At 36.9% G+C, this 22,671-nt stretch overlaps 1 protein-coding gene across 3 annotated transcripts in view; it reads left to right on the forward strand.

The window, feature by feature from the left end:
• DMTF1 (cyclin D binding myb like transcription factor 1) overlaps positions 1-22,671 on the forward strand; it is a 47,222-nt gene that overhangs the window by 19,578 nt on the left and 4,973 nt on the right. For all 3 annotated transcript variants that reach the window (XM_070424163.1, XM_070424164.1, XM_070424165.1), the window contains 10 exons: positions 1,194-1,288; positions 3,897-4,011; positions 5,359-5,435; positions 11,253-11,410; positions 12,890-12,922; positions 13,828-13,937; positions 16,200-16,428; positions 17,464-17,615; positions 19,108-19,317; positions 21,618-21,703. In XM_070424163.1, the coding sequence (XP_070280264.1) occupies positions 1,194-1,288; positions 3,897-4,011; positions 5,359-5,435; positions 11,253-11,410; positions 12,890-12,922; positions 13,828-13,937; positions 16,200-16,428; positions 17,464-17,615; positions 19,108-19,317; positions 21,618-21,703 (1,265 nt within the window). The remainder of the gene's footprint in view (positions 1-1,193; positions 1,289-3,896; positions 4,012-5,358; positions 5,436-11,252; positions 11,411-12,889; positions 12,923-13,827; positions 13,938-16,199; positions 16,429-17,463; positions 17,616-19,107; positions 19,318-21,617; positions 21,704-22,671) is intronic.

Raw genomic sequence — 22,671 nt, forward strand, 5'->3', positions numbered from 1 at the left:
CATTTTTTCCATTTGCTGAAATTAAAAAAAACCCACCTGTAATATCATCTTTGACTTTTCCATTTCTCTCATGTTTGGTTTATCTGCAAATTCTATTGGCTCCACAATTTGAACTACAATCACCCTTACTTGATTTCACCCTGGTCCAAGCTACTGGCCTCTTGTCATGATTATTGAATTAGCTTCTTAACTGATTGCACTCCAGCCCTTGCCGCCCTTTAGGCTATTTTCCCTATAGCAGCCAGAGTGATCATCCTATCTAATAATAGACAAAGATTGAAATTGACCGTACCTTCGCTACGCCTCCCATTGGCTAATCAGCGAGATATGCAAATTAACCACCAACAAAGATGGCTGTTAATTTGCATACCTAGGCACGAAGCGGTGGAGTGAAGACTGAAAGCGGCTCCGGCCGGAGCACCGAGGGCTGTGAAGGCAGCTCCGGCCGGAGTGGCACCGGTTTTCCTCTGGCACCCAGGACCCAGGCCTATTGCACGAATCTTTTCGTGCAACAGGCCTCTAGTATTACAATAAAAGATTATATCATTCCTCTAGATCTTCCATTGGTTTCCTGTCTGAGAGTTAAAGCCAAAGTCTTTATAGTGGCCTACAAGTTACCACACAATATCTTACTTTTCTTGTTCAATCTGCTTTGGCCACACTGCCCTCCTTGCTATTCCTGGGAAAATCCAGGCATCTCCCCATCTCAGAGCCTTTGCACTCAGCTTTCGCTGCCTGAAATGCTCTTTCTCAAGACACCTATGTGACTGGCTCCCTTCCTCACTTTGTTCCAAGTCTTAGTTATTTTTCCTGGCCTCCTCTCTAAAATTTCAAATACCCTTCCTCACTTTCAATACATTTCCTTTCCTTCTTTATATTTTTCTTCTTACTACATATCTATCATCATCCAATATAATACTGTGTTCATTTTGTGTTTAACCCATTAGAATATAAGCACCATAAAAGCTGGGTTTTGCTCACTGCTATCTCCAATTACTCAGCAATACCCACTCTGGTATTAGATGCACAATAAATCTTGGTTAAATGCATATATATAAAATATACATATATTTATATATATGAGCAAGGAATGTGTTAGGAAATTAGATGGTCCCATTTTTTCCATGGATTTTTAAAAACTAACTAGAACCTGCCATTGCTATTCTAGAATTGAATTATTCCTTTCCTTGTAGTTTCAGAAAATGATCAGAGCTTTGAGGTGACCATGACTGCAACCACAGAGGTGGCAGATGATGAGATTACTGAGGGAACTGTGACACAGATCCAGGTATAGTAAGTCTTTTTTTACTTTTTATAATTGATATGAGAGAGAGAGAAAAAAAATAAACACTGATTTATTGTTTCACTTATTTATGCATTCATTGGTTGATTCTTGTATGTGCCCTGACCCGGGATCAAACCTACAATGTTGGTGTATCAGGATGACACTAACCAACTGAGCAACCCAGCCAGGGCCAACTCTTCTTATTGGCTGCAAGAGGATCATCCTTTACACATACCTTAGGTGGTAAAATATTGTGAACATATTTTGTCTGACAAAGTAGCAACCATAAAATTGAGGGTAAGATTCATTACTTCGTTCAGGTTTCCAAGTCCCTACATATATGAATCTCAGAATTGTAAGCAAAAGTAAAATTTTAAAATTCATTCCCTGTAGAGTGGTTCACGTCTGTTGAAATAGATGATGCCTGTGCATTCATTATCTGCATGGACTGATCTCACTTGAGCTGTTAAATAACTTTTAAATTTTATCTTATAGGAGATATTGATTGGGATATAAAGCTTTTTGAGGCAGTTTTACCCAGCAGTTATCTGTAGTGACTGATTTAGAGAGGCTACATATTATCTCTGTTTTGTGTCAGTGGAAACTAGTCATTACAGATAGGCTTTAGTTAGAGTAGTTATAGTTATGTAGTTCCTTTTGGTGCTTGTAGGACTACATATATTTTACCATGTTTAGAGGCTGGATTATAATCAGCCTTACTGTTTTCCTCTTAATGTGAACTTCTTTGTCTCATAAGTTATTTCTGCTAAAAGTAATCAGAATTCTTTGCTTTCTTAGCCTAAAGCTTAAATCTATTTCACTTATAAATTTATCTCTTGCTGATTGTGCTTTTCTGTTTAGTAGCTTGTGCTTTTGTTTCATTTCTTCATTTAATAAAATATTTTGAAGTAGTAGGCAGTGGAGACATTATACCATTATTTTTCTAATGTGAAGCATCTTAGTGACCTTGTTCAGTTAAGTATAATAGTTGTAAATTGATAAGTAACATCAAGGACTAAGGACATCTAATGTAGGTGCACTGTGAACCTCTTGCAATGGAGTGCTTCAAAGTGGTTCCACAATGAAAGGATTTCCAGAGGCATGAGTCTGTGCTTAAATGGCTTTGAGATAGGCTGCAGATCCTCATAATCTGCCCTCGGGTATCAGCTGGTGATTAGGACAGGAATTTTTTTCCAAGCTCTCTGAAGCAATAGCTTCAAAATGGGGCTTGTCACATTCATTTCAGGTTCAAAGACTATGAAGTCTCCACTTCCATTCTGTTTTCAATGCAGTAAAAATAACTATACATACATAAAATTTTGTTTACAACCTAGCTAGAAGATTGAGCAGTGGCAATGTTAGTTAGACAAGTTATAGGATTGTTTTGTTTGCATTATTTCCAAAGAGTTAGTGAGTTATTATTTAATATTAGCTTCTTTGTTTGTTATTACCATTTTAGTGAATGAAAAACTTTTAATAATTTCTAATATATGTTTAATAAGATTAACATTAGCTGTTAGTGAAAATCAGCATAGTTAAAAGTTCAGCAGTAATGTGATCTTCAGATTACAAGAGGCCTTAGACACCATCTGTCTAGTCTGTCTCCGTTCTCAGCTTTATAAAGGTCTCTTGGTCTTTAAAAGAAAAAAGTCTAAAATGCACGCTACATAGAGTTATAAAACTTTTCCTACTTGATCAGTGATTTATAGCTTTTTGCCCATGGATTTTTTAAAAATCACTTTTATGAACATAATATGTTAATTATCAAATATAAAAATAAAGTAGGTAACAATAAAGATATGGCTTTTCCCCTTATTGTGCTTTTGTGGGTCAGTGATAGCTTCTCTCTTACCAACTGAGATGGGGTTTGTTTCCTGTGGAAGTTAGAAATTCATTTTTTATTTATTGAAGAAATAGTTCAGTCTTTGTTAGGACTTACCTCCAGCCAGTGACATAGCTTAGTAGTTGATCCAATCCTGATCACTAGACAGGTAATTCTCCCCTTATCCTAGTCTGCCTGTGGTAATGTCAAACCTCATATGGCAGAACTGTTGTCAGATTTTCCTCACTCGCACTATAGCTCTCTTTAGTTCAAGGCCAAGTCTTAAAAATAGCTTTGTTCCTGCAGAAATTGCTAGATTAGGTATGTATGTAATTGAAAATGTGCCCAGTGATAATTGCATAAGTATACTAAAAGCCACTGAATTGTATTCTTTAAAGGGTGAATTTTATGGTGTGTGAATTATTTTTTAACTACACGTTTTTCAATAAAGACTGTATAGCTGCAAAAACAGTAAAAAGTAGTATCATACAATTCTTTGAGGAGAAGGGATACATTAGTAATGGTAGGAGTTATGACACTCTAGAAGTTGACAACCATAAAGTTGTCAGTGAACAGTAAGCAGACCATAATTTTGTAAAATGTCTTTTGATTTAGCCTGTTAATCCTTTAAATTTAACAGATTACATTACAGATGACTAAATATTTACATAGCAAACTACCTGTGAGGACATTAAAAATCATAACTCAACCCCAGCATTTCCATTTTATTGTATGTATGTACTAATTTAAATATATAAGTATACAAATGTATATTTTTACCTTTTCAAGATTCTACAGAATGAGCAACTAGATGAAATATCTCCCTTGGGTAATGAGGAAGTTTCAGCAGTTAGCCAAGCATGGTTTACAACTAAAGAAGATAAGGATTCTCTGACTAACAAAGGTAAGATAGACTGTGAATTTTAGTGTCAGCTGGAAAAGATGGAGATAAAAAGAACTTATAATCATTAGGATTCTGAGTTGGACCTTCAAAATTGTGATTAAGTAGTTACAGTAATTGAGCTTTTCTTTTTATTTTTATTAAATTTATTGGGCTGACATTGGTTAATAAGATCATATAGTTTTCAAGTGTACATTTCTATGATATGTGATCTGTATATTGCATTGTGTGCCCACCACCCACAGTCAGATTGCTCTTCATCACCATGTATTTGGCCCTTTTCTCCCTTTACTCCACCCCCAACCCTTTCCCTCTGGTAACCATCATACTGTTGTCTATGCCTATGAGGTTCACTTTTATATCCTACCTATGAGTGAAATCTTACGATTCTTAATCTTTTCTGACTGGCTTATTTCTAATTGAATTAAACTTGAACTTTCCTCATTAAATTAAATTTGGCACTAAATGAGTCTGAATGAGCTAATGAAACCACCATTTTTCAATAATTGATCATTTTTCTGAAATGTAGTAGGTATTGTCCTGTTAATTTTTGAGCAAATGGATAGCGGTGGCATTTAAAAAACAATACAGTACAGTTACTGCTTATGGGACTAGGAAATCAAGCATTTTCAAAGATCTACTTACTTTGGTCTGATAAGTAGCTTAGAGGCTTACTGTCACGTGGTATTTGTAGTGCAGCTATGCTCATAAGGATTGCTAGGAAGCTGCTACAAGAGAATGGGGGTTGTGGATGTGCCACTCTAAGAAAAGGAAACAAAAGTAAGTAAATTGTTTTTAACCACTGTAAATACACATTTAGAATATACTGTTCACTTGGTAGGTATCCAGAGTATTATGTTTACCTTGCCCTGGAATCTTTGTATATGTTATTTTGCCCATAAAGTTTATTTTTCATTGGAGAAATTTTTCAGCAAGTTTTTAGCACAGTTGGGCTTTTCTAATACTTCGAAGTCTTTTTAGGTGTTCTAGACCAGCGGTCGCCAACCTCTCGGACCTCACGGACCACCAGTGGTCCTTGGACCACCAGCTGGCGACTGCTGTTCTAGACTACTGAAAGGGTAAGAGAAGTTACTGAGTGGAAGCCACATTTTTTAAATCTTTTACTTACCATTCTCTTTATTTAGTAGGGTCGAATGTATTCTTTCTTAAAAATCAGAGGTTTCAAAAGCAACTTTACCTAGGGATCTTTCAAGTTTCAGATGAATGAGAAATTAAATTAGCTACATTTTATTTTCATAGGTAATATATTTAATCAGAAAGCAAATCTTTAGTAATGTACTCTTCTCAAGGAATAACATTTTCTATAATATTACTTGTTTTCTTTTAAAGGACATAAATGGAAGCAGGGGATGTGGTCCAAGGAAGAAATTGATATTTTGATGAATAATATTGAACGCTACCTGAAGGTATCTTATGGCATATTTTTTTGTTTCACTAATTTGTTTATTGCCAATTGCAAAAATATCAAAGCAGCATAATATATGTACTTAGAAGCTTTTTAATAATTTGTGTAATGGATGACTGGCTAATGTAACTTCATTCTAAGGTGTATGATTTTAGTATATTTTTAAACCAATTTTGAATTCTCAGTTTGAAATAGCTTTTTTGCTTTAGTTAACACTCTGAAGTTTAGACAAAAATCTTAATAGTCTCTCAGAATCTTAAAGCCTTGTCTTTTAAAGTAGCCTGAACTGGGCCCAGTTGTGAGCATCTTTGTCATTTTGAAACTCTACTTTTATTGACTTTTACATTCCACCAGTTGCTGGTCCTCTTTGCTTGGCCTGAAAAAGATGGAAAACAATTTTGGTAATAGGAACTGAGTGATGTAGAAGAACCTGAAATTTCCTCCTTCTATTTCTTGTTTATTGATTACAACAATCAACCAACCAAAGACACTGTCTGTCCACCCACCTTTACCCACAGGCAGCACCAAAAGCTTCTCCACTCCACAGCCCCACAGGGCTTTGGACAGTGAGGTGCTCAGGGCAGGGAGAGGCCAGCGTGGTGCGAGATTTAGTTAAAATTGGAGGCAGATCAGCAACCTCAGTGCTGCCCCTGAGTGGCACCTATGAGTGAAAGAAACCACACATTTTTGCATGATCTGAGCAGATTCATAACCAGTATGTGAGACCCCAAGGTTACCCTTTATGGAAATCCTGCTAGTGTTTTTAGTTACTCTGGTGGTTAGTTGTACCAGCTCAAGCTGTTGCTTCATCCCCAGCACTACCACAGGTCCTTAAATATTAACTACTAGAGGCCCAGTGCACAAAATTCGTGCATGGGGGGGCAGGGGTAGGGACATGGCCTGCGTTCTCTTGTAATCCGGGACCCCTCGGGGGATGTCAGGCCTAAACCGGCAGTCGGACATCCCTCTCACAATCCAGGACACTGCATGCACCAGTGACCATACTTTTCATACAGGTGGAAGGTGTCTTGCTGTTGTTTGGGCAGCTACATTTTTTTGCCCTGATTATAAAAAGTAGTACATAACATGATCATTCTGAGGCAGTAGTACCATTTTCCCCATCTTATGGGTGGGAAAACGGAAGCAGAGAGAAGTTAAGTAATTGGCTTTGTCACACAGTTATAAGTGTCAGAATCAGGGCTGACCACAAAATGTGCAAGCCAGAGTCCGTGCATGTCATCGCTGCATCATCCTGCTTTTTCAGTGTTAGAGTAGCCTTGCCAGGTTTTAATTTTTAAATCTAAGAGACAGTTCTCAATATATAGGGTAGGGTCCCTAGGCCTGGCCGGAGATCAGGACCATCTGTGGGGTGACCAGCAGGCAGGGCAATCAGGGGGGCCCCTTCTGGCACACACCTTGGCTGGTGGCCTGGCATTGCCCATTGCCGCCGCCCCCCCCCCCCCCCCAATTGCTGCCACCACCGCTGGTCACCTCCCTCTCAGGGGAAAGGGGGGCAGTGCACGTCATAGCGACCAGTTCTGCCTGTTTGTTCTGTACAGATGATTTGCATATTAAGGTTTTATTATATAGGATAGGTTTCCTCAGTTTCCTCTTCTGTGAAATGGGAATACAATAATACCAACTTCAGATGTGTTAAGAAAATGAGTGAACAATTCATGGCAGAGACTGGCATATAGGAGGTGCTCATTATATGCTGATGCTGCTGTTTGTGCCCTGCCTTTTACTGCCAGAAGACAGGGTAATGTAGATGAAACTGCATAAACAAAATAATTTTAGGAGAAGATTCTAATATTTAGAAACATTTTGCTATTAAGTTGTTACAGATTTTATACATTCAAAAGTAATTTTACCTGTTTTTTAAATTTATATAAATACAGGCAGTCCTCGGGTTACGTCGTTTTGTGGTTACATCGCCATCTCCCATTTACAGTATTTATTTTTAAAATTTTGTCATTTCGACGTATGTACATATGTTTTTTATGTTTTTTATTATTACTACAAGTAAAGGTCAGGAATTGTTATCTTTTAAAATTTTTTACTGTTTCACTTCATTACTGCTGTGTATGTGCTCCATGTGAACGACGTAGGTGCTTATGTAGGTGCGTTCCAACTTACAGCGAAAATTGCATTACGTCGCATCGTCGTGTCGTAGGAACAGATCTCTGACGTAACCCAAGGACCTACTGTACATTCATTCTTTGGGTATTACATAATTGGGTATTATATAACTTATTTTGTTAGATGTTAGGAATTTGAAATCAATGCCCCGTTGGTTTCTTTAGCTGTATTTTATTGTACAAAATATATATATAAAGTTACCCATTTCATAGTTAATGGTCATTTGAGTTCCTTTGTTTTAAAATATATTTTATTGATTTTTTACAGAGAGGAAGGGAGAGGGATAGAGAGTTAGAAACATCGATGAGAGAAAAACATCAATCAGCTGCCTCCTGCACATCTCCTACTGGGACATGTGCCTGCAACCAAGGTACATGCCCTTGACTGGAATTGAACCTGGGACCCTTCAGTCTGCAGGCTGACGCCCTTCCACTGAGCCAAACTGGTCAGGGCTTGAGTTCTTTTTAAAGTTTTTTTTTTGTATTTTTTTACATTCAGTGTTATTTTGTATTAGTTTCAGGTGTACAGCACAGTCATTATACACTTTACAAAGTGCTCCCCACCCCCACCCACCCATACCTCCAGTACCCACCTGACACCATACATAGTTATTGTAATGTTATTGACTATATTCTTTACTAGAGGCCTGGTGCATGAAAACTCATGCACTGGAGGGGGGGCATCCCTCAGCCCGGCCTGCCCCCTCTCACAGTCTGGTAGCCCTCAGGGGTGGGAGGCAATCAGGGGAAGGCGATGCCCCCATCACACCTCTGCTGCTGCCGCCACTGCCGGCAGTGCAAGCCTCGGCCAGGCCTTGTTACTTGAGCCTCGGGCGGCCCTGGGTGGCTGGGCAGCTGCCAGCTGAGGCTTGCCTGTGCCTCGGACCGGCCTTGGGCGGCTGGGGGGCTGAGGGGACTGGGGGACTCAGAAGGCAGGCCTAGCCTTGCCAAGTGCCTGCCGCCCCAGCAGGGCTGAGGGGACTGAGTGACATTATCTTGTGGCTGTGGGCGCCACTATCTTTGAGGGCGGGGCAGTCAATTAGCATATTCCCTCCTTTTTGGCTGTGGGTGTCACCATCTTTGCGACAGCGTAAGGGTCAATTAGCATATTCCCTCTTTATTAGATAGGATGCTGTATTTCACACTCCTGTGACTATTTTGTAAGTACCAAATTTGTACTACTAATCCCTTTATCTTTTTTTGTTTTGTTCTGTTTTGGTTTTGTTTTTTTTTTGTTGTTGTTGTTGTTAATCCTCACCCAAGGATATTTTTTCACAAATCTTTAGAGAGTAGGAGGGAGGAGGAAGGGGGGAGGAGAGAGAAACATCAGTTGGTTGCCACCCACATGTGCCCCAACTGGGGCCAGGGATCAAACCTGCAACTCAGGTATGTGCCCTTGACTAGGAACCAAACCCAAGACCCTTTGGTGTGTGGGCCGATACTCTAACAACTGAACTACACCAGCCAGGGCAAATCCCTTCATCTTTTTTATCCAGTCCCGCAACAGGTTCTTTTTGCTATTAATTTGTATAAATCTGGTATTTTATTATGGTATTTTATTATGATTTAATTTGTGTTTTTTTGATTATATGTTTTCATATGCTTATTTGTACATTTGTGGTTCCTCTTTGAAATTCCTGTTTGTCTTTCAGCAATTTTTCTGTGGGGTTTTTCTTTTTCTAGATGTACTTAATGTATGCCAGATCCTAATGATTTTTTGGTTGTGTTACAGATGATCTTGTCCAATTTAGTGGCCTGTCTTTTCTTTAGGTGTCATTTCAATATCAGAATTAATCATCTTTTTACTTTCATATTTTGCATGCTGTTTAAGAAATCCTCCCTTTCCTCAAGGGCATGAAGATATCTCACATATTATTTTATACAAATTTTAGAGTTTTGCCTTTCACTGTAATTTTTTTCCCCCAGTAGGTGAGATAGGTTTTCAGTGTTATTGTTATTATGTTATGAATGACAGTTGTCCCAACATCATTATGGAATGTTAGTTTTTTTCCCAGTGTCCATTCTGTCCTAGATCGAGCTTCTATAGATTTGTTTTCTAATCGTTCCCAGGTTCTGTTTATTGATACCTGCACCAATACAGCATTGTCTTCGAAAGTCTCAATATCTGATGGGTCAGGTCTCTTCATGAGTGTTCTTGGCCCTTTGCTCTTCCATTATAAATTTAGAATCAACTTGCAGAGAATGGAAAGTTTTTGGAATTTTTATTGGGACTGAATTGAATCTGTGCATCAATTTCAGGGGAATTAACATCTTTACGATACTCCATCTTCCTATTGAAGAACATTGTATAGCTCTCCATTTTAGTTCCTCTTTAATCTTTCAATACTTTTATATTTTCCTTCATAAAGGACTTACATAACTTGCCTAAGATTTAGTTCTAATTTTAATTTGATGCTTTTGTAATGAGAATTTTTAAAGACTTTTTTATGAGCATTGTATAGAAATGCAAATGACTATATATTGATTTTATAACTGCTAGCCTTCCTAACTTCCTACTCTTTTAAATCAAAATTTTTCATAGATTTTTGGGATATATATATATATATATGTATATATATTCTGCAAATGATTTTTTTCCCAAGCTTCATACTTTTTATGTATTTTTATTTTATCACCAAATTTCAGACTATCACCAAACTCTAACTTGCTAGGAGTGTTTTCATATATGAATATTTCATTCTATGTTTGCTCTACCCACACTTACTGAGATTTTACATTTTTTTCCATAAATCTACTCATGTGATTACTTGTGTTCCTGGAATGAGCTCACTTTTTACATTAATTATTAACCTTTTTATGAGCATGCTAAACTATTTTAAGGATTTGGGGGATCTGTGTTAATGGATGAGCTTGGCATGAAAATTAATTTCTGAAACCGTCCTTGTCTGTTTTTTATATTAAGGCTATGCTAGCCTAATAGAATGAACTGAGAAGTGTCCCCTCCTTTTTTATTTACTCTGGAATAGTTTAAATTCAGAATTATGTTTATTTTATTTATTGCTTGATAGGATTTTTACCTATCAACTCCTGTGGGCCTGGGATTTTCATTATTTCATTATGGTTTGCATTATTGATAACTGATTAAACTTTCTCAATGGTGCATACTAATTAGATATTTTTTCTCTTCCTGAGTCAGTTTTGGTAAGATTTTTAGAAATTTATTTTATGTAAGTTTTTAAGTGTAGTGCCATAAAATTTTCATAATGTTCAATTGTCTAATCTCTATAGGCCCCATTTTTCATTTCTAATATTGTTGTTTTGTCTTTTTTACTACTTTTGCCATAAGTTTATCATTTTGTATTTTATTAGTCTCAATGGATCTTTTCAAAGAACCAATTTTTAGCATTGCTTTTCCTTTCTATTTTTGATTTTATTAATTTTGTTCTTACGATTTTCTTCTACTTTCTCTAGATCTTAATTTTTTATCATTTTAAAAGAGGTTGGCAGAACTTGACTTTTCTGAATTTTACACAGTTTATTTTGGGGAACATTTAAGTATCACTATTATCTTGCAACATTTTGAAATATATACTTATTAATGAATTAGCAACACATTACTTTTCAAGATGTCATTGATAACCTTTTAAAAAATGGTTTAAAAATATAGTATATTCATATGAATTTTAAATCCCTAAATCAAAGAAATGTAACCCATTTAGGCACGCGGAATAAAAGATGCTACAGAAATCATCTTTGAGATGTCAAAAGACGAAAGGAAAGATTTCTACAGGACTATAGCATGGGGTCTGAACCGGCCTTTGTTTGCAGTTTATAGAAGAGTGCTTCGCATGTATGATGACAGAAACCATGTGGGAAAGTATGAAAACTTGTAATGTTGCATGATTTCATGTAATTAGGGGATATATTTAAAGAACTGCTTTTTTTAAAAAAAAAGAATTATTATCATAGCCTTAATTGGAGGCAGCCATACTATGAATTATTCTTGGGTTATGTTTCTCCAGGTCCATGTTCTGAATATGATGAAACCTCATTATAACTAAGGACTCCTTTGGAAATTAGAACCTATATTACCTTACATAAGTTTGATTTAAAACTTAGCTGACTTACTACCTCAAAGTCTGCTTTGTAGTAACATAAAAACTGTAATAGTGGTTAAAGATTTAGGAAGTATGAAGAGAACTCTATAAATTCATTGGTAACATTTTTTCCTATTCATTTTTATAGTATAGCATTTCCTAGTTCAGTGACTTTTTTTTTAAGTAACTAAATTTCTGGATACTATGCATGGATTCTATTATAGGTAACATGGGAGGACATATTTTCAATGCAATGATTTATATGGTGTTTTGACATATTTTTTATTTCTCTTTGGGAATTTCAGGTGGTGATAGTATGGCTTATCAGATACTCTTTTGTTTGTTTTTTAATCCTCATCTGAGAATACATTTATTGATTTGAGAGAGAGAAACAACCATCGATTGCCTACCATATATATATTCCCTGAACCAGGATCGAAACCACAACCTAAGCATGTGCCCTGGCCAGGAATCAAACCTGCAACCTTTTTTGTGTATGGGACAGTATTCCAACCCACTGGACCACCCGGCCAGGGCTGAATACTGTTTTTTAGAAGAGTATTGCATTGACTGTATTGTATACTTGTCCACTTTAAAAAAAAAAAAGAGCTTTTTATTGGAGCTAGAATATGTCAGTGCACATGCATGGGTAGAGGAAATGAAGATAATTTTAAACTTTTATGTGCCTTGTGAGAATTTACCATAGATTTCTTTTCTAACTCTGGTTTACAATGTCATCAATAAGTGTTTCACAATAGCTATGATATTAGAGTGCCTGAACCGAATTTTTTTTAAACATATTTTTATTGATTTCAGAGAGGAAAGGAGAGGGAGAGAGATAGAAACATCAATAGTGAGAATTATTGATCGGCTGCCTCCTGCATGTCCCCTACTGGGGATTGAGCCCGCAGCCCGGGCATGTGCCTTGACATAGGCTGACACTCAACCACTGAGCCACACCAGCCAGGCATGAACCAAATTTTTAAAGGAAGAGTTAGGCAGCATAGGAGCAAATATATGTTAAATGTTGCATTTTCTAGAGAAAATTGTAAAGTCCTCACTTTTATTATAGCTAAAAGTATGTTTTTTTTAAGAAAGTAGAATTATTAATTTTTATTAATATACTTTGAAATTGGTTACCTGGAAAATATTATCCATTTTAACATTGGGCTCAAGTGAAATTCTGATTTTTATTAAGGTTTTTAGCATTCTTTGTTTTAATTGATCTTTTTTTTTTTTTAATTTCTTTAAATTTCCAGATATACACCTGAAGAAATTGAAAAGCTGAAGGAGTAAGTTTAAAATTTTTTATTCATTAATTCTGATAGTTAGGTTTTATTATTATTTTGTCTTGTGTTTTAAAAGTTTTACTTTGAAATGTCAAGAGATTTTTCTAGACTGGTCTAATTTAATCCTGCTGTTATGCATGATTGACCATAAAAACTTATGAGATCTATACCTGCACAGAGTAGCCACGCCATAAATTTAGTCTCCTCCTGTCGTTGATTGACAAATGAAATGCATCCTTAGACTGCTGTTAGGGGTTACAGAAGAGATCAGGTGGCCATTCTTGGTGACCTGAAGTCTAAATCTGGGGAACTTATATACCAGGATCAAAACCAAGGTTGTGCTACATGCTTAGTTTAGAATATGACTTGGCAGTGTTTCACTTAATTTCTGGGCTATTTCACTTAATCTCTACCTTATAAGGGCTATTTCACAGGGAACATAATTTTGCTTCATTGAGTTAGAACCATAAAGTATGAATTAATGTATTGTATGTATCATGAAAAAAAATTGAAGGATGATCCTGTTAATAATGATAAGTACTTATGAAACTTTTTCAGATATCTAAGAAGAGCTTGTTAGGAGTATTCAAAAGGGAAAAATCTTGGGATTGCCTGGGAGATTGTGTCAATAACCGGAGGGGAAATTTGGTCTTTTTTGAACACGTATCCAAGTTACTTATTTCTTCTCTGACCCAGGAAAAAGGCAATTGCTGCCTGTTTTTTTTTTCACCCACAGACAACTGTGGACCCCAAAAAAAGGCCACACTTTCAAACTTTGGCTCTCAAAGTATTGCTGCCCACAACTTCCAAACCAGTCAAATGGGAAGAAGAAGAATGAAGAATAAATGATGAAATTAAAAGGGAGAAAACAGTTGAACCAAATGCTGATTGGCAGACTCTTGTTTTAGGCTCCGGATAAAGCATGGCAATGACTGGGCAACAATAGGGGCGGCGCTAGGAAGAAGTGCATCTTCCGTCAAAGATCGGTGCCGACTGATGAAGGATACTTGCAACACAGGTACTGTGAGTACTACTGGTGGGTTTTTTGGTTTTTATTTTTTGGTCACATTTGAGCTTCCTGGCCTTTCAGATACCACTTTCTCGTCTGTTCTGGAAAGAGATTTGTCATTCACTTTTGTTCAAATTTTATTTTCTAGTCTTCCTTTTTCTTCAGGCTTAATAGAGCCAACTAGTTCTTTATTGTTGTGCTTTTGTGTAAAAGTGGCCTTGCTCACAGAGACACAACATTTCAGTTTTCATAGGTTTTAAGTCAAGCATGTTTCCATTTTGTAGCAACCCAAAACTGCTGCAGTTGGGAAAGTATTTTTAAGAATTACACACAGGGATTTTTAAGGCATATATACAGGAAGTAATTTTAATTTAAGCTCATCTAACTGTTGAACCTTTGTTAATAACAGCTTATCAACATATGTTTATGAAAAACTTCAGTTCTAACCAGGTCCCACCTTAGGAAGAAGCTGTGTTCCAATAGTTTGTATGTATTTGCTTGTTTTAAACTCAAAGTAAATTTTTCCATAGAAAAAACTTGGTGTTTCAGTCCCTAGGCCAGATCACAAATACTTATTTAATTCTTACTGTATCCACATGTGCAGATGGTATTGTTAAACCTAAATTTTGTGCCCAGTAACAGTATTTAGGCTCTGTCACTAAACTCTCATTAACCTATTTGCGCAGAGGCAGTGTTATAGTTTCCTTTTAGCGCTAGTGTTCTCTGAAGGATCCCTAGTCTCTGAACAGTTCTTTTTTTTTTTAATCCTCATCTGGGACATGCTTAGAGAGAGACAGACATCATTGTGAGAGAGAAACATAGATTGGTTGCCTTCCATATGTGCCCGGACCAAGAATCGAACCAACAACCCTTCAGTGCACAGAACAGTGCTCAACCACCTGAGTTACTCTGGCCAGGCTAATTAGTCTTTTTTTTTTTAATCTTTATTGTTGAAAGTATTACTGGGCTAATTAGTCTTTTAATAAGAAAAATAGTTCTCAAATTAAGCTTGAACTTCCAGTATATATATATATTTTCTTCACCCTCCTACCCTGCTAAAGTGAAATCAGTAATGTTTCCTGCTAAATCCCTCCACCAGGACTATTATCTGCAAGGCAATGAAGACATAAATCCCACCAACTCATTCTCCAGTGCATGACAACTTAATGAATGAAGTAAGAATGGGAGATTTAGATTTAGGATGGACCCCAGAGGTTCATGTAAGATGTTGTGAGTACAGAACCCCCTTCGTTAGCATGATTTGGACAAAAACCATGCCATTCCTGGATTGCCAGCCTGAGGCTTTGAGCTGCACATCATCTTTCCATGTTGCTACATATTGCTTCTGATCAGGAGTTCTCTCCGCTGTGCCACACCATGAGACAGCAGTCTGGGTTTTCCCTTCCTTTCCTACCATAGGAGAGCAGGACATTGTCTTGAATCCATGGTATCCAGACTGTGCCTAACACAATAATAGGCAATAAATATTGTTGATTAAACAAATCTTGGAAGCAAGCACATAGCCTTTTTAAATTTTTTCAGAAGTCTTTACCTACTAATAGTAACAAAATGGAAACAAGTCTTTTCCTTTCTGTTTTTGTACTCAAGCTCTTTAAGACCAAGAGCAGCATTACATGTTATTAGTGGGTTTATGAGTTCAGAAAAACCTGTAATAAAAATATGCATGAATGCCAGTCTCAGACTGGTATTTCATCACAGTAGTGGGGATAGTGGGGAAAGGAGACAGTCTAAACCTATTTTTATTTTTACTAAAATGGGTGGGAGGCCATATATGTCATTTCACTTGCCCTCACCATTCATTCCTGTTGAGCCTACGCCACTTCTGCAGAGCAGGGAAGCTTAGGTGAGCCTAAGATAGAGTATGAGTTTCTGTGCCCATCAAGCCATCGGTGAAGCTCCTCCCATTTATGATCAGGTACAACTGGAGAGTACATAAAATTATTTCTAGTTATGCTTTGACTAGTTTTTCTTAAATAGTCACTGTGTGCTTTGTATTTGTATTCTGTAGTATTTTCTTTTGTACTAAGAACCTGACTGGGTTAGTAAAATGCAACTGTTTTAGTAGGTATTATATGCAGTTTCACACCTGAGGGTTATTTAGAAATAATTTTAGTATTACTGCCTACTTCCCATCAGTCCTTACAAATACAGGGCTGAGTCTGATCTGCAAAGGGAGAGAGAGAGAGAGAGAGAGAGAGAGAGAGAGAGAGAGAAGGTAGCAGTAGTATTCTGGATGATTTCCTTTTTCAGGGAAGTGGACCGAAGAAGAAGAAAAGAGACTTGCAGAGGTGGTTCATGAATTGACCAGCACTGAGCCAGGTGACATCGTCACACAGGGTGTGTCTTGGGCAGCTGTGGCAGAACGAGTGGGTACCCGCTCAGAAAAGCAGTGTCGTTCTAAATGGCTCAACTACCTGAACTGGAAGCAGAGTGGAGGTACTGAGTGGACCAAGGAAGATGAAATCAATCTCATCCTCAGGTTTGTGTCCTAAATCTTTTAATGACAGAAGCTTCTTAATTGCTGTCGGCCCCTTGATTTTTCTCTTTTGGTTTCCCTAAATGCCTAATGTCTGAAAAGCATCCTTCCCATTTTCCATATTGAGCTCTTTTTTATTTTTTATTTGTTTCTTTTAGTGATGTTAGTGCTTGTGCAAAGTACCAGATTGAAGGCGTGGAGACTGAAGTTCTCTATACCCACAGAACAGGTGTGGCACAGGCAGCGGCAGTGCAGCTTTTCCGCTGTCCCACCAGTGTGCCTCATTCCTGGGCTAGCTGCCATACGGCAGGTGAGAGGGCTGTTCAGTCTCCATGCCCTCGATCTTTGGCTACTGTGCTAGGAATGCCAAGAAGGGGGCCCAGTCTACAGTTACCCCAACACCTTCAAACTGGACCAGATCAGGCACTTCGGTTTCATACATATCAAAAAATAACTAAGGTAATAATCCTAAGCTTATTTTTTTAATTAGTTGGTTTAACCATGAAGAGTCAGTGACTCAAATGGGCAAAAAAGCCATCAAGAAAATATTTGAGACACTGAAGTAATAGAAGCTATTGTTGTGACTATTCCCTACTGAAAATCAAAATCAGCGTGAGAGTTAAAGCTAGAAAACCATCAAAACCCCAAATTTAGTTATTTTTAGGGAGGGTTGGGTTGTTGCTGGAGTTTTGTTTTTATCGTGTCATTTTTGTTTTGGGTCTTGCTTTTAATAGTGTTTTTTTTTAATTAGTCTTTATAAATAGCTCATTTCTAAATACTTTTTAATTTTACAAATGGGAAAGCTCAGATCCCGGAAATAACTTCCTATAACATGCTATAAAACATTGCAGAACACTATACAACTAAACCTGTTCTTACCCTATTCTGACCTTTAGCAACTTAACAATAGCATCTCTTGGAACTCCAGAGTTAAGATGCTGTTAACTGCCATTCCTGTTATCACCAGTGTCATTATGAGAAGGGATATTATGGAGAAATAAACTAACATCTAACAGGTGCTTATTTTGTAACCTATAGGATAGCAGAGCTTGATGTAGCTGATGAAAATGACATAAACTGGGATCTGTTAGCAGAAGGATGGAGCAGTGTTCGTTCACCACAGTGGCTTCGAAGTAAATGGTGGACCATCAAAAGGCAAATTGCAAACCATAAAGATGTTTCATTCCCTGGTAATGTATTTCTTGCTTAAGTCCCTTGTCTTAACCATATTTGCTCCTCGTGAGTTAGAGGTTAGAAGTTCTTTGTCTCAGCTAAAAAGATAGAAGATATAGATTTTCACTTAAATCTCTGATGCCCTATTTCTTAGAAAACAAGAGTTGATGTGATTTGTACTTTCAAGGCACCTAAGATAAAAATATACACATTTATACACATTCTTGTTTTCACATAAACTATGAAGAGGAACTAAATTGTATATATTTTCATTGTGTACAAAGATGAATTTCTGAAAACTGAAGTTTAATCCACTTTTCTGAGTTGAATAATTTCATATATCTTAACTTTTGTTACGAAATTCTGTGATAAATTATTTTGTACAACAATAGCTCTGTGATGAACAAGAATAGATCGATCTGGAGACAAATGGTAGGGGAGGGGGGTTAGAGAGCAACCAAAGGAATTATATGCATGCATATTAGCATAACCAATGGACACAGACACTGGGGTGGTGGGGGCTTGCCTGGGCTGGGAAGGGATGGGGGATGGGGTCAATTGGGGGGAAAGGAGACATATGTAAAACTTTAGACGATAGAAAATAAATACATAAATAAATAACAATAGCTCTGTAAATTTTTAATATCATTTATGTAAATCTAGAAATGTTACGTTGGGATTGCTTAAAAGTGAGGCATAGCATACTTTTCATTACCTGCTGTGCACCTAGGCACTAATAACTAATTACCTGCTTAATTTAGGTAATCAAATTTATTCCCCTTAATATAGTTCTCCAACATCTATTTTTCCAGAGGAAAATTAAATGCTGAGAAACTTTGGCTTGATGAAAATGTGGTTTTTTAAAACAATTAAATACTGTTATAAATGTATAAATCTGATAAGACCCCAGAACAGTGAATGAATACTAATGCAACATGAACCAAGCCAGACTGCAGCACCACCTGGAAGGATTGATGTAGTTTATCATGACAAGAACTCAAGGTGGTTGTGTATTAGTTTGGAGACAATGAGCTGCTGTTCTTGCAGTGGCTAAAATATTCAAGTGCCCTTGAGTCCTTGTGGGGGAAAGTACATTTTCATTTTGAGTCCTTGTGGGGGAAAGTACATTTTCATTTTAAAATGAAAATAAGCTATTTAGCATTATCAATGTTTTTACTAAATAGTAAGAATTTTATGAAAAACCCTAGGACACAGAAAATGTCCTATTTCCATGTTCCTCACAATGGCTATTTTTCAGTGCATCTTAAATGGCAAGAACAATAAATATTATGTCATGAATTTTTTAAGTCTGTTGTGATGGAGAACATTTCTAAAAATTCCCAGACAGGCTGTAGTTTTAAAATATTTTTATTATTTTGGTAAGATTTCACATCCAGCATACAATTATTTATTCCAAATACTTTCCCTCCTTACCCCCACCTCCCTTGCTGCTTAGATGGTGGTCTGTCGGAGAGTCAATGTTCTTTTTGTCTACCCATCTCCCTTCAGTCTTAATAAAAGGTCTTAAACAGTTACATGAGAATCAAAAAAACAACCCAACGCTTTTGGAGAACAAATCGGGATCTGGAGTTCCAAACAGTAATTCCAGTTCCAGTGTACAGCACGTTCAGATCAGAGTGGCCCGCTTGGAAGACAATACAGCTATCTCCCCAAGCCCCATGGCAGCCTTGCAGATTCCTGTCCAGATCACCCATGTCTGTAAGTGTTTGGACCTCAAGACTTTTTGCTATGTGACCTATATATAATTTGGTTAATGGCTCTGATTCCTTGCAATCTTCTAGAATGTTAGAATTTATCCAAGTTGATGAATTAAAGGAGATCAAAGGGATCTATTTGTTAGCTGAATATTTGCACAAAAGATGAATATGATAGGAAGTGCTGATAACCAATTGGCCAGCCATTGTAGACAATATGAAATTATCTTTCTAGATGTTATAAATTAATAGTTAATAGAAAACTACCTCATATAGTCAATTGAGCAAGGAAATAGAGACCGTAAGGTGGCACATCTTTTGTGGTAATTCTCTGGAAGTCACAAATTAGGAATGGATCTGAGGTGGCATGTAAAAGAAAGGGATTTTGATGAGGTTGTAAAAGATTTTCTCAAGGACTAAAGAGCCAGTTTCCTGTGGGAACTGTTGATTTATCTGTCTTTTCCTTAGCCCCTGACATTTTTGTGCTTAATGAGATTATGAGAACCTCCAGCAATTGTTGTAGGAAGGGGAAATATATTTCCTAAGACCTAAGCCAAGTTTATCATCTTTCTTCCTTCTTCCCATTAGAGTGACAATGAACATAAAATTCTCAGAACCATATATATTATCCGTAACTTACTTTTACATTACTTTTTTTCCCTCTACATAATGCAGCTTGACTATGGGAAGGTCATTGCCAAGAGTACATCAGTCACTGTGTGTCATTCTCAACCACGGGATTATTGGCATTTTGAGTGGGGCAGTTCTTTGTTGGCAGGACTCTCCTACACACTGCAGGATGGTCAGTGTCCCTTGACCCACAGAATGCACGTAGTGCTTTCCAGTCATAGGGGGGAAAAACACCCTACAGATTTTCAAATGTACCCTACGATCCTGTTTAAAAATCACTGGGCCACCTATGTAATTAACACTATATATGTGTATATGCAATGACTATCAAAGTTACCTTATAGACATTTATATCAAGCATTCCTGTCTTATTCTTAAAGTTCTAATTTAAATTTGGTTATTTGCTTTAGTTTTCTATCACTGTAATAAAACATGAAGAATTTTTCTTTGGCACTGCTTGTTTTTATACTCAACAATTGCAAAGCAACTGAAATTACTAGTCCACCATAAATACAAGAGCTACTGTTGGCTCTAAATTGATGGTGCATGGAGATTGCTACAATTTTTGTTGACTACTGTGTTGGCAATAATTTTTCGGAAAACAGCAGCATTTTATAAATGATACCTTAATAGTCATTCACAGCATAGCTTAGCCTCGAGGCACATTTATCTACAGTCAGTTTGCTTACCTTTGATTTAGGTTATCAGGAATCACTTCAAATTATTCTAGGTATGATCTTAAGAATCCATCAAATAGTAAGAGAAATATTACCCAAATGAAGTGCATTTCTTTCCAACTGAGAAGTGTTATAGTCAGAATATAATAAACTTAAAATAAACACTACACATGAGTTGATTGCAAGTCATTTTTCAGATGGATTTACCTACAGGTGCAACCGAAAGCACCAGAAGAGACCTTTCTTCTAGTAAAGTTTTAGTTCTAGGTAACCTTCAGCAGACAGATGAAGTCTGAGTCTCAGATGACACACCTCTAAAGAGATTATACTGTTTGATCTCTAGCGTGCTGTTCAGTCTCCCAAACGTGGTTGTTTGAAATACTTATATTTATTTCATGGTTTTAATCCTCACGACTATATGAGGTAGGCAGGACAGATAAAGTCTCTGGACTCCAGTTTGAATTAAAGTAAGTTATTTGCCCAAGTTTACATTGCTAAGAGGTGATGCCACTAAAACTAAAACCTAGTGTTTTAGGACTACCATTCTAGACATCTATACCACTTACCAGAATGTCTAGGAAATTTTCTTTTTTACCAACTTCCTATTTCTTTACAAGTTAGCCTCAGTGTATTCCTCTTAATTCCCAACACTAGAAATATTTTACGACCCATACCAGGGGCTGGTAAATATTCTCTCACAGCTACCCAACTCTGCCATTGTAGTGCAAAAGTAACCATAGAAAAGAAACACATGTAGCTGTGTTCCTGTAATACTTGATTTACAAAAACTGGTAGTGGGCTGGATTTGACTGTGGGCCAGTTTGCCAATCCCTGACCTATGCCATCCAGACAAATCCATTTCTTAATATCTCAAAAGAAATTTAAATGAATTCAGCTTTCCAGGCAAATTATTCAGTATGAGATTGCCTTCTAAGTAAGTACACTAGGAAATTTACATTTATACAGCATTTTATTGTTGTCCTTGCTCTTGCCACAGCTTCAACAGACTCCCCTGCTGCTCCTGTTGACTCGGAAACAATAACACTAAACAGTGGGACACTACAAACGTTTGAGATCCTTCCAGTGAGTAATATTTCACATAGTAGATATTAGCCATTTTTATGTATAAGGAAGATCAGCTGGTATTAGTTTTGGAAATGCTACATATAAGCAAATGAAATATGAAAACATGACTGGCATTAAGTGTAACAATGTCCATGGTTTTGAAGCCAGATATTTAGAAGACAACATAAATTAGCCTTCCACTTTTATAATTAATTTTAGTCTTTTTCTCCACCTGTACATAAACCAATAATAGGTTCTTTTTATATATAAAAAGGACAGTGCTAATGAGTAGGGCACATGCATGCTATAACTTTGTATTGAGTCGTAAGTAAATATATAACCAAAAGGTTCATATTAGTTATTTGAGAAAAACCTTGTGGAATAAATTATTTAACAACATTTCATTCAGTAAACATTGTACTAGCCGCCGAAGATGCAGAATTTAAAAGTCACAGTCCTAAATGGCATGGCCACATTGGAAAAGAATCTTGTAGTCTCTGAAAAGATTAAAAATACAGTTAAACCATGTGACCCAATTCTAATTTCAGGTATGCCTAAGAGAAATATCTAAATAAAAACCTGTACATGAACATATTCATAATAACCAGTAACAACCCAAATGTCCATCCATTGGTAAATGGGTAAATGGAATGCCCTATAGCCTACAAACAGCTATTTGACAGTAAAAAAGAACCAAGTATTTATATACATGCTACAATCAGAATGAACCTTGAAAACCTATTAAGTGAAAGAAACTAGACAGAAAATACCATATAGCAGTGGTCGGCAATCTGTGGCCCCTTGAGTGTGGCTCTGCCACAAAGTACCACGTGCAGGTGTGCATGTACAGTGCGATTGAAACTTCGTGGCCACACTCAAGGGGCCAAAGAGCCGCATGTGGCTCGAGAGCCGCAGTTTGCCAACCACTGCCATATAGTGTTTGACTACAATTTATTCCAACCTTCCAAAAGAGGCAGACCTATGAC

Source organism: Myotis yumanensis, unplaced genomic scaffold (assembly GCF_028538775.1).
Source record: "Myotis yumanensis isolate MYYU_CA2020_CCGP unplaced genomic scaffold, mMyoYum1.0.hap1 SCAF_9, whole genome shotgun sequence".
Taxonomy (NCBI): domain Eukaryota; kingdom Metazoa; phylum Chordata; class Mammalia; order Chiroptera; family Vespertilionidae; genus Myotis; species Myotis yumanensis.